The sequence below is a fragment of the Acromyrmex echinatior genome, chromosome 14 (assembly GCF_024713525.1).
Source record: "Acromyrmex echinatior isolate Ae372 chromosome 14, ASM2471352v2, whole genome shotgun sequence".
Lineage (NCBI taxonomy): Eukaryota > Metazoa > Arthropoda > Insecta > Hymenoptera > Formicidae > Acromyrmex > Acromyrmex echinatior.
The window spans coordinates 9,517,663-9,533,728 of record NC_141865.1 but is presented as its reverse complement, the minus strand read 5'-3'; the positions used below and the strand labels follow the sequence as shown (position 1 = coordinate 9,533,728).

At 27.9% G+C, this 16,066-nt stretch overlaps 3 protein-coding genes across 12 annotated transcripts in view; 1 reads left to right on the top strand and 2 right to left on the bottom strand.

The window, feature by feature from the left end:
- Positions 1–3,624, top strand: part of cora (erythrocyte membrane protein band 4.1 like coracle) — a 27,040-nt gene extending 23,416 nt beyond the window's left edge. For all 6 annotated transcript variants that reach the window (XM_011060867.2, XM_011060868.2, XM_011060866.2 and 3 more), the window contains one exon: positions 73–3,624. In XM_011060867.2, the coding sequence (XP_011059169.1) occupies positions 73–252 (180 nt within the window). In that variant the 3' untranslated portion in view covers positions 253–3,624. The remainder of the gene's footprint in view (positions 1–72) is intronic.
- On the bottom strand, positions 3,471–5,637 carry LOC105148904 (protein phosphatase 1 regulatory subunit 42). 2 transcript variants are annotated; one of them, XM_087413215.1, is made up of 7 exons: positions 5,498–5,637; positions 5,264–5,405; positions 4,888–5,193; positions 4,572–4,806; positions 4,376–4,498; positions 4,168–4,311; positions 3,471–4,090 (listed from the first exon to the last, which is right to left on the bottom strand). In XM_087413215.1, exons 2-7 carry the CDS (start codon positions 5,402–5,404, stop codon positions 3,957–3,959), a joined length of 1,083 nt encoding a protein of 360 aa, XP_087269341.1. In that variant the 5' UTR covers position 5,405; positions 5,498–5,637; the 3' UTR covers positions 3,471–3,956. The 2 variants fall into 2 exon arrangements, with proteins under 2 accessions (XP_087269341.1, XP_087269340.1); XM_087413214.1 differs by lacking the exon at positions 5,498–5,637 and having other exon boundaries at positions 5,264–5,411.
- Positions 5,535–16,066, bottom strand: rod (kinetochore component rough deal). Of its 4 annotated transcripts, none has more exons than XM_087413191.1 (31): positions 15,755–16,054; positions 14,701–14,939; positions 14,474–14,575; positions 14,202–14,322; positions 13,912–14,066; positions 13,757–13,796; positions 13,603–13,645; positions 13,065–13,531; positions 12,803–12,994; positions 12,290–12,708; positions 12,054–12,222; positions 11,813–11,908; positions 11,525–11,716; positions 11,318–11,448; positions 11,063–11,174; positions 10,739–10,979; positions 10,506–10,653; positions 9,961–10,423; positions 9,581–9,879; positions 9,346–9,506; positions 8,396–8,599; positions 8,138–8,253; positions 7,957–8,066; positions 7,779–7,900; positions 7,324–7,697; positions 6,875–7,236; positions 6,608–6,799; positions 6,290–6,521; positions 5,918–6,220; positions 5,762–5,845; positions 5,535–5,697 (listed from the first exon to the last, which is right to left on the bottom strand). In XM_087413191.1, the coding sequence occupies exons 1-31, from the start codon at positions 15,890–15,892 to the stop codon at positions 5,665–5,667; spliced, it is 6,060 nt and encodes a 2,019-aa protein (XP_087269317.1). In that variant the 5' UTR covers positions 15,893–16,054; the 3' UTR covers positions 5,535–5,664. The 4 variants fall into 4 exon arrangements, with proteins under 4 accessions (XP_087269317.1, XP_087269316.1, XP_087269315.1 ...); XM_087413190.1 differs by having other exon boundaries at positions 9,961–10,202; positions 10,275–10,423; positions 13,603–13,796; positions 15,755–16,053; XM_087413189.1 differs by having other exon boundaries at positions 13,603–13,796.

The following is a 16,066-nucleotide window of genomic DNA, read 5'->3' as shown; positions in this document are numbered from 1 at the left end:
TATTCTAATCAGATTTTAATATTGTTTGCGGCTATGTCTATAATTTCAGTAAATACTGATTGTGTCTTACAGTATAAAACGGAGAAAGATGGTGTAGTTGAAACGCGAGTGGAACAAAAGATAACGATACAATCGGATGGTGATCCGATTGATCACGATCGAGCTTTGGCAGAAGCGATACAGGAGGCCACTGCTATGAATCCAGATATGACAGTGGAAAAGATAGAAATACAGCAACAAACGGCACAGTAATTAGTGGAGGATTGTCCTTCATACATACATAAAAGGGCACTCTTGGTCTATAAATCACACAAAACAATTCGTAATCTTAGAGACTAGAAAAACAAATTGGTATTTACAATACATACTATATATATATATATATATATATATATATATATATATATATATATATATATATATATATATATATATATATATTGGATGCATTGTTTTAATGCATCATAAAAAGAACCAGACTGAAATATGCTATAAAAAATGTCGATAAGTCTTTAAATATTTTATGAAGTTAATATAAATATAAAGCAAGGAACAATAAAGCTTTATATCTTTTCTTGTAAGAGAGTCAAAGAAAATTTCTGTACGGCTTGCCCGATAATTCGAGCTTAAACTCGATTGAAAATTGAGTTTGATAGTTGAAAGGAATGAAATATTGATGAAATCTTTTTGAAGAAAGAATGGTACCTCGTACTATAAACTACAGTGTTCATATTAAAATAATTAAGAAAGTGTATTTATATACACGGAACATAAATAAATAAATAAATAAATATTATATAATGTATACATAGCTATGTATGTATGTAAACAAATGGATAAACTATTTATACATAGTTATGGCGATAATTATATATAATATATATGTATAAAAGACGGGGTGCCCTGCAACTTAAAAGTTTTGATAATTGAGTATTTCATAACAGTAAAAAGAGAAATGACAGTCATACAAGAAATAACTAATATATTTAACAGTTATTTAAAATTTGCAGTAAAATATAATATCAGAATATTCCAAATTAAGATACTAATGTCGAAATATTTATAGTCAACCAAATCTATTAAAAGCATATTCCTCTCGATTTATCGGAATCCTTTGTCCTCTAACGAAAACTCATTACTTTCTCTGTTTCATCTTTGAGAGTGATATATTACAAGTTGTTAACAGTAACCAAAATATTCTGATTCATAATATTCGTATAAAGAAACAAGTAAAATACGTTGTGCAATGGGTTACATACATACATATATATATAAAACATAATTTTATCGATCCGTTAAGAAAAAAACTTCTCAAAGATGAATCAATAGGAAAGTAAGATCAAGTAAAAATTAAACAAAATAGTTCTATTATATATTGTCTGTTGTAATGCTTAAATGCAATAAGATAAGCTTCTCGGCAAAAGGTATATGTATAGTTCGACTATCTGTGAAATCGATATTTGCTTTCCAAACAGTTATTACTAGAGCACTACTTATTAGAGGATGTTTGTGCGAGTTTCCGTGTCGCGTGTCGAACACCTACTACGCACGAGTATATATCGAGTGTTCGATAAAGTCAGATGACACTGAATTGACAAACTCGGCTAGTGCATCTTATTTACACAACTGTTCCGCGTGCGACGCGGGAATTTTGCACTAACCTTGTCCAGGCCCTGGTTATTACATAACATTATGTGACAGAGTCAGAATGTAATGTTACATATAATACATATAAATATATATACATACATATATATGTGTATATTGCTAATCGACAGAAATGTTGGAAATCAATCATAGTTTCGTATATCTAAAAAATGTTATTATATTATATAAAAGATGCAGAAATTATGTTGGTAATAGTATTGTATCATTTTCCATGTTGCAGCTATATAATCATTATAAGAGATACAATATATATTAACAGAAACTATGTAGATTTGTAGAAACTATGTTTCATTATATTTCAATTACTATAATGATTAATACAAATAGGCTCATATATATATATATATATATATATATATATATATATGCGTATGTGTGTGTGTGTATGTATGTATGTATGTATGTATTTATGTATAAAACTTTATACCAACAGCAATGATGTGCATTGGTCAGCGTATATGTCTAAATTTAGCTGTAGCTTATGTAGTTATAGAACTACAGTTTTACGTAAACTTTCATTAGTTTAGTAACTTTTAGTGACGTTCCATTACAATTCACATTACGATTTAAATAAACAAAATATAACCTAAATTTTCTCTGAAAAGAACGGTGCATATTAATTTTGAGCTATACATTTTTATTTATGCAAATTATTTTGAAAAGTTCAATATACAAACATACCAAACTTTACTAGGCTTGCTTATACCTTTGTTTTTTACTGTATTTTTTATTAATTATAAACAGTATTTTAGATTGTATCTCTTTGATTTTATCTATTATGACATATGTATACATATAAATACTTTATTTAAATGAAAGATACGTATGTATCTTTCCTTCAAACGAAGAAAGGTTCTTGTTTTTTATTTTTATACATTTACATTTTTGTAAAATATAGAATATTAATATTTCTAAGAATTTGGCAGAATGTTTCGTTCTTATAGTTTATATTCTTGCCTAATACTTTATTTTGTTATTACAGATTACAGAAAGTATTTATCATTATATATATAAAATATGAATAGTATTTCTTTTTATTTAAGACATCCTCTAGAATCGATTATTTCTCTTTAGATTTTATTTAAATGGAGTGACATTTTTTATATTTGATCGTAAGGAACAAAGGATAATCACAGCCTACTTGTGTAAGAAATTTTATAATACTGATTGCCTGCTCTATGTGTTACACATACGATAAATGACGAATTGTTTGTGTGCCACGAAATATATATTGGTTCATTACATCTCGTACTCTTTCATAATATAAGATAATATTTTTAGGTACGCTCAAGATGATGCTATAATTTTACATAATTCGTAATGGTTGCTAGTAAAATGATTACTTGTTTTTCTTTACATATATACATATCGCGAAACAGGTGTCTCAAGATTCTGTGAATAACATTTTAATAAGTCTATATCATTTTTCGATTTATATCTTTTTCTTTATCGCGTATATAAACAAAAACATGTTTATTTTACATTCTGTCTAACATTCCATGCTTATAGTGACTAACATATTGTGTACGTCATATAAATATTTGTATTATTTTTGTTATTTATTCCTGTTTTTTAAGAATATACTTTTACGTTTTAAGTCTGCTTGGAGAACACATATGTGTTTATGTAATAGCAATATAATTCGAAGTCAGTAAAAGAAAGATTTTTTTCTTCGATTTTGAGAATACAGATATTGTTTTATTAATTTTATAAAACGATTACATTTGCATGAATAAATAATCATATAAATTATCATATAAAATAAGCTTTACAATTGATGTACAGATCTTCAAGCAGCGTACAAATATAGTTCGTAAGTTTATACTTTAGCATTTTTGTTGTTTAGTTTATTGAAAATAGTATACTGCATATTTAATATGTAATAGTTACCCAGCTTATAACAATTAATTATATTTTTATTGCATTTGCAATTTTTATATCATGTGACATCGCAAATTTATGTGAATTTATTTAATGTTTACCTGCAACTATCATGATTTAATATGTACACATTACACACAGTAAATTCTATTTACATTTATAAAAATATTCTTAAATAGCATATATGAAAGTAATGGAAATGTGTAGCCTTATATCACTGAACAGTTCTATAAAAAATAATATTGTGATTCTCAAGTCTGTCTTTATTGCATACATGCATCATTTTATATATTATTACTACATAAAAATTTTAGTCATTTACAGTTATAATTTATTTATTACGTCCTGTAATGATTCAATTTAAAACAATGATCAAATAATAATTGTTTGGAGATTGTTAAAGAGAATTAAATAAGTGGTAATGTAATTACTTTATTATTGGCATGAGAGCGCGTTAAACGGATTTCCTTATTTTTAATTACATTATTCCAAAATGGTCTCGGTGTTATATGATTATCCTTTGTACTTCTGATGCTAGATGCTAATATTACATATTACAAAATATGTTATTAATATATAACAATGGAAATAATCTTTTTTTTTCTTTTTTTTTTTTACCTGACTTCCAAGATGGGAACACATGTAGCTGGCTTCCTGCCGAAAGAGATCCAGGGGTAATTGTTATAGACAAATGTGGTCCAGGATGCTGAAAAATTGCTCTCGAAATAGATCTTTTGAAGGCTGGTGGCAAGTTCAGAGAACCTATAATAAATTTTCTGTTTGTAACTGTGTTTCTATTTAAAGGAAAAAATCATTATTGGCATACTTGTTATATCATCTCCTAATAGGATTTTAGTTGCTTTTTTTGTACGTTGATTGTATTTCTCTATTTTAAATTTTTTCATAAAATTTCGACAAATGTCAGTTACAATTTTTCCGTCGAGATTAGCTGTATGAAATAAAATTATAATTGAGTAATAAACGTGAATAAGTGGCAACAAATGTTGAATATGTAACTTTACCTAGCGAAACACTATTTGCAATCAGATTTTCCTTATATCTGTAAGATGTTGTAACGGGATTACCTTGTAAAGACAAATCTTTTAAAGAAATCAATGTACTTATTGTTGCAGTTAAATCGTCCACATTATTGATCAAATTATTTTTTGCATTCAACGTGTGTAATTCTTGAAATCCTATTAGATTTCTCAAGGATGTCATTTTGTTTTCAGAAATATTAAGAACTTTTAGACACATCTAAGAAAGAAAATGTTTAAAAAAAATCTCAACGATTAATTTATATAATGAAAATGTTTGAGATTCAAATGATACTCTTACAGATAAAATAAAAGCGCTGCGTGGCTCAAAGCATAATGATTCACCGAGTGATATTTTCTGACACTCGATATGCAATTCTTGTAATTTCTTTGTATTTTCTAATCCTTCAACTACAATAATATTATTGTGTCCTAGATAAAGCTTTTGAAGATTCTCTAGAGATTCCAAATTTTCAATTTTCGTTATGGTATTATGTTGTAAATACAGATGTGTCAAATTACATGCAAAATGTAAATTCTTTATTTTTGATATGTTATTATTCTGAAGATATAGGACTTTTAGGCTTCTGTAAGTAGCGATGTTGCCCTACATAAAACGAGAAATTTTATATGCATTGAAAATAAATTTTATAATTTATTAAATTGATATAACTTACAATACTGCTGATAAACATGTCATTCATATGTAAATGAGTTAACTTCCACAATTCATCTTTTTTTATTGTTTTACTCAGTGATTTACTAGTTAATATTTGAGAACACTTTCTTTCGACGATATCTGTTGTTAATTTCACCATGCTTGCAAGAGAAATATAAATTATGAAAGTGCAATAAGCTATCTGCAAAGATGGTCGCAGAATTTCATTGATCAAACACAGAACGTAACTCACATAACGACGATATGAAATATCAAGTTTTGTGCTGCGATTTTATGTATACGAAACAAAAATTAATTTATTTCTTGTATGTTATAAACATAATATTACAATTCGATTTGACAAATAGGTTAATCTTCTAGCTAATCTAAGAGAAAAAATTTTTCTTTGTTCTTTGACTCTTATGATATAGATTTTTGCACCATGGCGAGACTCTAAACATAAAAATAATAAATATTAGTATACGTTTTGTATAAATGAAAATGTATTACAACTTACATGTGTAATTGTCAGTACTCCTTTTGAAGACAAATGATTTAAATCTTCTATGAGTTTTTCGATTTGACACTTTTGATTAATAGTCTAAAAGAAAAATTAATGTTATTATCTTCTCTCTTTCTTTCATACTATATTTTAAAACATTGACTCAATTACCTCTAAGACAAACTTGTTTTCGGTATCATTTAAAAATGGTAAAAGTGCGGCAGCTAAGTGAGCCTGTTTACTTTGGAAACAATTTCTCACGATTACGGTGAAGTCTAATTCGTGTGCCACAGGACACGAATATAGCAGACAAACCGCTTCTATGCAATTATCAATTTGCTCCAGATTTGGATTTATGTCCATTTCGCTAAACGGTTCGGAGATGATCAATTGCCATCCCATTTTATAACCATTACAATTCACAATGACATTTTTATTTCGTAATTGTAATAAAACTTTTTTTAAGTCGCTTACCTAAAAATACATATTTAGTATAATTTTCGAAGCAAAAGAGTATATCTAACAAATTATAATCGTTACAACCATTCGTAATTTTGTCATCTGAGTTAAAGTATTATCCCAAAGTAGAATATCATTTATTTCAAACTCGACGCAAATCTGTGCTATAACAGAGAGAGCATAGGGTAAGTGACGTTGACTTTTCCATAAAATCTGAACAAGCTCCCGTTTACAACACGTTTCAAATGAATCAATACTGTAACATAATCCTAATGATTCTAATTTCCCAATGTACTGTAACGATTTCATATATTTTCTGAAATATTAAAATATTAACGTTTTATTGCAAGATAAATCTACCTTCCTTCCTTCATAGTTTATTATAATCTGTTTTGTGTTTACCTAAAAGTACATATATCTTGCTTGGTCAATTCCTCCAACGTAGAAGTATCTACGACAGTCTGCAATATCTGAAATACTCGATATCGTACGTTACAATTATATTCAGTATTGCCGTGACGATCGCCAAAGCCTATATTTATAAGAAATTGTGCAAACAAATCCATATCTCCATATTCCAGCATGTAACATATCCTACAAGTATATTTTAAGATCAATTATTAATCTAGAAATTGACGATATAAAAAAAAGGTATACTGATAATATTACTTAAGTAAATTATCTTCACAATCTATATTCTGATCAGATTCTTTTGGCGCTAGAAACGTCTCTGTAAAACTTTGAGACAATTCAGTGTATCTGGCATTGGATTGTAGCCATTCTTCCAATAAATCCATACGCAATTTTATCGTATTCAACGAGAACAATTTACCCAGTTCGTTAACGGCAGCATTAATATCGGGTCTATATTTGGTTGCGGTTCGATATCGTAATGGTATACTTTCGTCATTATACAATGCATATACTAGCTTGCTCGGATGATCGATTAGAGCAAGATACTCATCCTTCTCCAATCTGTACGTACGTAGAATATGCTCAGACGTAAATGTTAAATATTTGGATTTAATTTTCTGAAAGCAGACATAACACACGCATAGAAGTCAACTCATTTTTTCATATAACACATAAAGACACGGTGATTACAGAGATTACCGTACTTCTAACTCTTTTCCTTCTTTGAATTTAGTAGAATTTTGTGCTGCTAGCTGAGCATACTCGTAACATTCTTTTGCGGCAGCAACGCGATCAGCACCCGGAGGTGTATAATTTACGATATGATACAATGCTGCAGTACCATAATAGAATCCATCTGAGTCTGTCAGCTGTTGTATACATTTCTTGCTATCTTTCAATAATGTGGAGTTTCTTGAATAAAGCGACCATGTAGTATTTTTCGATTCAATAGAATTATTTGCCCATTCTTTTGCCACTTCACCCTTAATAGCTAATGAGCATATGAGATGTGCTTCTAAATTAAGTACAGGTGCAATGTCAAGCCATTTGTCATAGGTTTTTAAATTTAATTCAGGAGCTATAGTAAGAGAATTAATAAAAATTAAGTTAAATAATCATTTAAGTACCAATTAAAAATTTATTTCTAAAATATATTTACTAATAATTTTCCAAATATCGACTTTAAGCAAGAATGGAAGTCTCCATTGTGCTATCGGCGGCAACGTACTATGTCCAGGATTAAGCTGTACCCATTCATCATGTTCCATTGATGTAGGAGGCCTATCATATGTATGATTAAACTTAAAATTAATATAAGGAAAATTATTATAACTTACCCACTCCGAGTATAATTTTGCAAAAAGCAGAGATAATTCCTCTTTCCTATATCTTTATCTCCTATGAGATCCATTAATATAATAAACACTTCATAATGGTAAAACGTGATCTATATATATAAATTTAAATATAAAATTTTTATCATAAGAAATTATACTATCGAATATTTTTATAACTTACGTGTTGCCATAATGTAGACATACATTGCTTCAACATAGATATATCTTCTATTTGCGCAACGACTGCATTACATTTCTTTCTTAATTCATCGACTTCCTCTTTACAGATAAGTAACTCTATAAAATGTTATTCAATTATTAAATTTGCATTCGACATCATGCAAAAATAATATATACATACATAAAAATAATATATAAATAGTATATAAATGTTAAATTGTTAAATACATATTTCCTCTTGTCACAAATACGTATTTACCTTTATTTACGCTTGTATTCGAAATAGTTATCGTTGGATTCCATGTTTTTAATAATACTTGTAAATAATGCAAAAGGCAATCATTGAAATTAAATCCAAAGCTATAACAATAATTCTTTAGTAAGGGAATCATATTCTCTTTATTACTGCTTATGATCTGTTGTAAAATTTCTCTTTTGCTCGAAGCACTATTTGTTAAAACCTCTGAAAATATTCATGTATTAAAATATGTACATACATTAATGTATTCAACAAGATTTGCATTTAATATAAAAATAAAATCGATAATAACGAATATATGTGTATATATATATATGATTTTAACATATTTCGTTACCCATCATGAGCAGGTAGAATGAATTGAATTGAATCGAAAAGTCATCTACTATTTGGCAGTTTACACAATAGTTAACGAGATATTAATTACTAAAAATTGCCAAATATTGGTTTTGAATAATTTTTTACTCAAATACTATCAATTTTATAGAAAAACTGCAAGAGACAAAAATCATTTATTTTCTTTTCATAGAACTCTAAAAATTTTTCGGAATTTTTTATTAACTTTTTAACGCTGCATTTTCTTATTTTTACCAACATGAGAAAATACGGTATTAAAAAATTCTGAAAAAATTCTCAGAACTTTTGAAAAGAAAAATGATTTTTAAATTAAAAAGTAAAAAGTAAGTAAAAAATTATTTAACAAGATCAATATTTAGCAATTTTTAAAGTAATTAATATCTTCTTAACTATTGCGAAAATTGGAAAATGGTAGAGGACTTTTCGACTCAGTTTGATTTACTCTATCTGCTCATAATGGGTGACGAAATATGTTAAAATCACCCTGTATATATATATATACACACACACACACACACACACACACAGAGGGTGATTTTAACATATTTTATATATATATATATATATATATATATATATATATATGAGCGTACCTTTAGAATTTATCGAGTAATGTGACAGTCGTTGGGCCCAAATATGCAATAGTTTGTAATTCTCAAACGTATTCTGTATCAATGATCGATTTTGCCCCAAGCGCGAATATTCATATCCCAAAGTTGAAAATGTACAATGTCGAATATGATCGGTCTGAAATCTACAAATTTTCACACTACAATTTTCTTTACATTATTACATTAATTTTCTCAAAAAATAGATCAATTTTCTTACGATGCGGAAACTGTGGAAAGCCAACTGCACGCTTCTTGTTCAGATAACATAAAGAGAGCCGACAGTCCCAACTGCAAATCGAACGATCGTCCAGTGCACAACTTTCTCAATAAATTTATTAGAAGCTGTGATAATATACATTTCATTTCAGTTAATCTCTCTTCATTCCTTACAAACGTACTAGTATAGTATATGAAATAAAATGTTTTGAAAATTTGCAGTAAAGAATAATCATTGTGTTGAGGTTGCATCTTTCTTGTATTTTCCAAGAAATTAGTTAACAGTTGATCCATTTGTTCCTACATATAAACAAATTATACTGATATATCACAAAGTATTTTTTATAAATGGGACATACATATATAATTTGCAATACATACATCGCAATTTGTAATTTCATTAATATTGGTTTGACTTGAATAATATAAGTGCAAAGACATTGCATCTTTAAATAGGAACAACAACTTTTCATCCAAAGATATTGCTTGATCCTTATAAATTGTATATAACTTCCAATTAGATTGTGATACGAGTCTCTGTTTTGAATCAAAACAATCTTGAATAGGAAAATTTGGATATACATTGACACAAATGTAAACCATTAGTGCAGACTGTAAATCACCTGAAATATACATTAGTTTACGATACGGCGCGTTTTTGTCATTTGAATCATCAATATAATTGTGATACATACTGTCTTGACAAGTATTTAATATCGATATACTTAAACTTTTAACAATTTTTATAGCGTTGCTGTCTACAGAAGAACGTTGTAATATCGATAAGCATATCTTACGTATATTCTTAAATTTTTTGGACGTCATATTTAAATCGTTATCATCACTATAAAGACATAGGAGAAATAAATAATTTATATATATTTGTAGGTATAAAATTATAAGAATAAAATATGTAAAATATTTACTCAACAAGATGTTCTAATCCGTTTAAATCCGTTAAGTTTTTCATCTGTTCCAACATGGATAAAGTGGCATATGATTTTTCTAATCCTAGCAACTCGGCAATTTTAATAACCGTCTTATACGTTACTAACCAATCGTTCTCCTTAATATCTATCAAATTATCATAAATAAATTGTAAATTCTTAACAAGTGTGTATATTATATTTAGTTGTAAAAATTAAATTAGAAATTTTACTTGGAAGTGATTTCGAAATATAATTTTGCAACACAAATGACTTTCGCATATGATAATCTTTCAAAGAAATATCAATCTCGTAATATTTCTTCAGTGCGTACAATGATTTTAAATCTTTTATCATTTTGATAATGTTGTTGCAACGATAAAGACAAACATTTGATTGTGTTAACAAGTTATACATTTTGAACTCTAAGCAACCCAATATTTCCATGTGACACATCAAGGATGTTATTGAATTCTAAAAGCAAATATTGAAGATAATTGATTGCAATTTAGAAAAAATAATTTTTATTAAATTAACACTGTATCAAAGATCATTACTTGGAAAGAGAAAGCTGCAATAATATAATTAATAATTCCTTCACAACAATATAAAACGATGGCAGTATTATTTTCCAAATAATGTAATATATCCATTGCTTTCTGGTGATTTCTAAAACAAATGTGTTTGCAGCAGATTAGATAAATGTTTTAATATGTTTTATACAATACACACGCGCGCATACGCGCGCGCACACATTCATACGTTTTCCCCATTTTAAAACTTCAAAATAATATATTTTTTTCACGACATACTTTTCATTTAATCGAACGTTTACGCATCGACAAAACGAATCTTGTCTTAATTGTTGATCGTCTTTAGTTAGCACATCTATATCGTTAATCATAGAATCGCGATTTTCTTTTATTATGCGTGACATCAATCTCTAAAATATAAATAATTAATTAAATGTAACAACATATAAAAACATTATAGAATATGATATCACAACTTATACCAACATTATTTACACCAATTGTCGCATATCCATATTTCTTTAAGATAAGTTTTGTTGGAACGTAATCGCATTCAATTTTAATTTTAAAAGATAAACTATGATCGTAATTAATGCTTGTTTCTGCTAAGGTAGCTATAATTGAACTCCAGGGCACTGGAGCTTTTCTTAAAACTATTAAAGTTTGTTCCAGTCGTTTCTGTTATGTAACATGTAACATAAAATGCGTTAAATGAATAAAAAGATATTTTACAAGTTAGTTAATATCGTAATAGTATATGTCTCTAATATTCACCTCTATATTATGTATAAGGCTTATTATAATAGTAACTCTTTTTTCCCATGCAGCTTCTTCGTTAAACCACCAACTATACGAATTTTTTATAGTTTTCTAAAAGTACAAAATATTACAATATACGCATTTATAAAACAATTATTAATTAGAAATTAATATTATAAATAATGTATTGCGTCTTTAAGTAAAATTAAAGAATATTATACGTATAAAATGAATATATGATACAATATGTACGAACCTGAATATACGTACAAAAAACAGTATCATTTTGTAAATTGTTATTAAATATATATTGTTTTAGGAATGTATTTACAAAATTCGATATTTGGTCAAGATGTATCTTATCCAACAACATATAAATCGCTTCCACAGGTGAATCAATATATATGTCAAGAGGTACTCTCAATCTATTGTGTAATTTAAAAAATAAGTAATATTAATCTATAAACTAATTAAAATTACAATATTACTGACCTGTGAACAATCTTCAATTGTTGAATATCGGTTAAAGCTTGAAATAGAACCATAAATTGTTTCAATAAAGAGTTTTGATATCCGTATTCTTGATGAAAGTATACTAACTGATTATCTTCAAATTTGAACAATTTTATAAACTTTTTAGCAAATTCTATGCCGATTTCTGGCCATACCATATGGTGAGATATCTCAAGATATTTTAGTTTTTTTAAACTCCAAAACATAATCTCATTTATTGCATCAGGCAATAAGGATAATAATGTTGGTATAAAATGAATAAGCCAAGGCCACAAGCATGATGGATCTACATCTTCAGGTAAAATTGTAAAAATACTTTGTACAGTATGCATAGATATACGTTTTGCAAAATCAGGAAGGTGTCTCGTCCAAATTAATGTAGCAGATTTAAGTTGACCCTGTCAAACAAATATTAAATATTATAAAGTACAATATAGCAATTCTTGTAACTTTTTACACTGTAATATATGTATAATTATAATCACATAATACCATATTTAAACGAGTAGTACATTCTTCCAATAAATTTGCTTGTGAAAATCGTATCCATTCTTTCATACTTGCGTCATTATTCAATAGCGTATCTGTCTCGGTATCTTGAATCATATGAAAAGTTTCAAGTCTATATAAAGCGTCGTTTATTATAGATAGACTGGTATTCAACGAATCATCTATATTTTTTATCTGCAAAAAATATAAACTGAATGTAGAAATACTGAATATTATAGCGATTAAGAATACAAATAATAAATACCTTAATATTTTGCATTATTTTTTGTCGAGCATATAAATATATACATCTCATTTGCATATAATCAGAAATAAGGGCTTTACTGCAACATTCAATCACATATTGCACATCTTGTATTTTATTTAAAATATTTATTAATGTATCTACGTTGACCGAATTAGGAGTAGATTTTGCCCATGGACTAAGTTGTTCTACGAGTAATGCTGCTTTAGAACAGTAAATAGGTTCCATTGAAAGATTTGATTTTCTTGCAAAAGCTTCAGCTGCATCAAATTGTCTCTTCTTTAATAATTTCGCTAAACATATTTCGGGAATACCTTCCAATATCGTTTTTATTCTAAACATGTCGGTAATACCGGTCTCATTGTTAGTAATAATACCTTCTATATAAAATAAATTATCGGAAGCATGTAAAATTTTAAATAAATGAGTATTGACAGATACGTTGATTTCTAGCTTCTGTTCAAAATCTAAAGGAACAAAAAATATCTCATTAATTTATAAAAACTAAACTATTTACAAATAAAAATAATATATTTACCTGGATAAGAAATAATACGTAATGTATATGTAGCATAATTGTCCTTAGAATGCATTAAAAGTAAAATTTCAGAATAATCATCATGTTGTATTACATCAAAATCAAACACAAAATCATCACATATTTTTAATGTAAGAAATGTATTCAGACATACCATACTTAATATATTGTCTGTACGTAGACACAGCATTTTACTAAAAGATAAAGTATTTTTATGTACCATATAACTTAAGATATGTATAAATTCAAAAGTACAACAAACTAATATATATTAGCATAATTTAAAAAAATTTTTTAAAATTTAATTACCTGCTACCATGTAACGGTTTTATCTTTTTATATCCAAAAGAAAATACATTTTGGAAATTGATGTATTGTTCATTAGGCCAAGTAAACATTGAATTTGTACCAACTATGGCTATCGATAGTTCGTCTGATGATACATCTATTGTAGTGCTAAGAAACTATAGCATATTCTTTATAAAATGACATGGAAAACGAAAATATTTATATGATATAACTTTGTTTGAATTGAATATTTATAAAGGTATTCATAAATTCTTTGTGTGTGTGTGTGTGTGTGTGTGTGTGTGTATTACCTCCTGAGAAGAAAATCCTTTGAATAATTGACAACATTGAATATCTGCAATATATTTTGCAACTGTAACTTCATCACTGGTAAATGCAATCTCTAAAGCTTCAGGATAAAATTTGGAGAATCTAAAATATTTAGAATATATAGAATAACAGAAATTATATTAAATATTAAATTTATTATATATGCATATATATATATATATATATATATATATATATATAAACAAATTTAATAAGTAAAATATAATAAAATATAAATATGTAAATATGATACCTGTAAATAGCTCCAGTGTTTGCGACAAGAATTATAAATGTTTCTTCACTTTGCTCTTTTAAAAATATTTCTATTATATTATCCTTATTATTAGGTATAGTTCTGCAACCAGAAGTTATTTATGCATACATCAGAATTATATTTCTAATACGTTTACAAATAATTTTTCAGAAAATATAATTAAATATTTATTAAACAAAAGATATTAAAAGATAAGTAACATTTACTTAGTAAAAATTATTTTTCCATCTGATAAATGCAAACAGTACAAAATCTTGGTTGCGAGTATTACAAATAAAAAGAAACCATCCTTGGAAATGCAGTAACTGGTTATCATGGAAGGAAAGCTAATGTTACATAATATTTCGTCACATGTTTCATCTTTAAAGATTGTAATGGACTTGTCAATTGCTACACAAATCTTGGAATATTGAATAGATGCTATGACATTTGGTTGTTGGTCCACCTTAAAAAGACATATATTAATTGATTTTAATGGTGTATCATCATAATTTATAATAATCATAATTGTAATTGTATACAATATAATACAATATAATAAATATATAATAATAAATTAAATCACAATAAGTCATTTTTAAAATGTGCGCTTTAATAATACAAATCCAGCGCGTGCGCATTTCATACGGATTTAAACATAAAAAAACAACACTGATATTGCTTAAAAAAAAATTATACACTAGTACTTTATGCTTTCCTTCAAGCTTCTTTTTCACCTTCTTTTATTGGCACCGCAGCCGAATTTGGCTGAAACCGAGCCACTGATGTTTAAATCTTCGAACGTCGAAAAATGGAATAACTTGTAAGAATAATACACTGTACAGGTCACTTTAAACCGAGCAATCTTTTCGAAAGGATAAGTACAACACGGTCGAAAATAGCAATAATTGAACCGACCGGATCTGTCCACTGGACACAGAAAGCCTGCATCTACGACGCTTCCACGCCGCGCGGACGCCGTCCAGACGAACGAAGGGAATCTCAGTATGAGAAATTCAAATGCACGGTTAAAGTTTCGGCAAATAATCGAGGTAATGCGATACCCGACATCCCGACCAGAGTCGAGACGAAAGACGAAACAAATCCTCTTCATTCGAGCGATATCTCTTGAGACTTACCGTCTTTTAAGTCAATTATTTCGGAATTTCCTATTTTCAATCACATCGCGTAAAAGAACTACTGATACGAACAACAATGAAAAACATTCTAAATTACCATGCAACTGTCATACTAGACAAGTTTGAATGTGTAACCACGAACCTTTTCAAGCGATTGAATCGTTGCCACGGTGCATGCCTCGTACAGAGAACCATTGTTTTCTGCAATTATTCGTGTTCCAAAATTAATAGTCTCATCGTCGACGTTAAAGCCCGACTGTATGTTACTCCACGAAGTCATTTTTTAAGATTCTTCTTCCTTACTCCTTTTGTTACTGTTATTGTGGTATTGTGGTAGTTAATACTCGTTTGGGCGCCAAGAATGGAAATTTCTTTTTACGAGTTAGTGCATCTCATCATTCTATGGATGGCGTCGCAGTTCACATTATTAATTATTTGGATTTAATATCGGCAA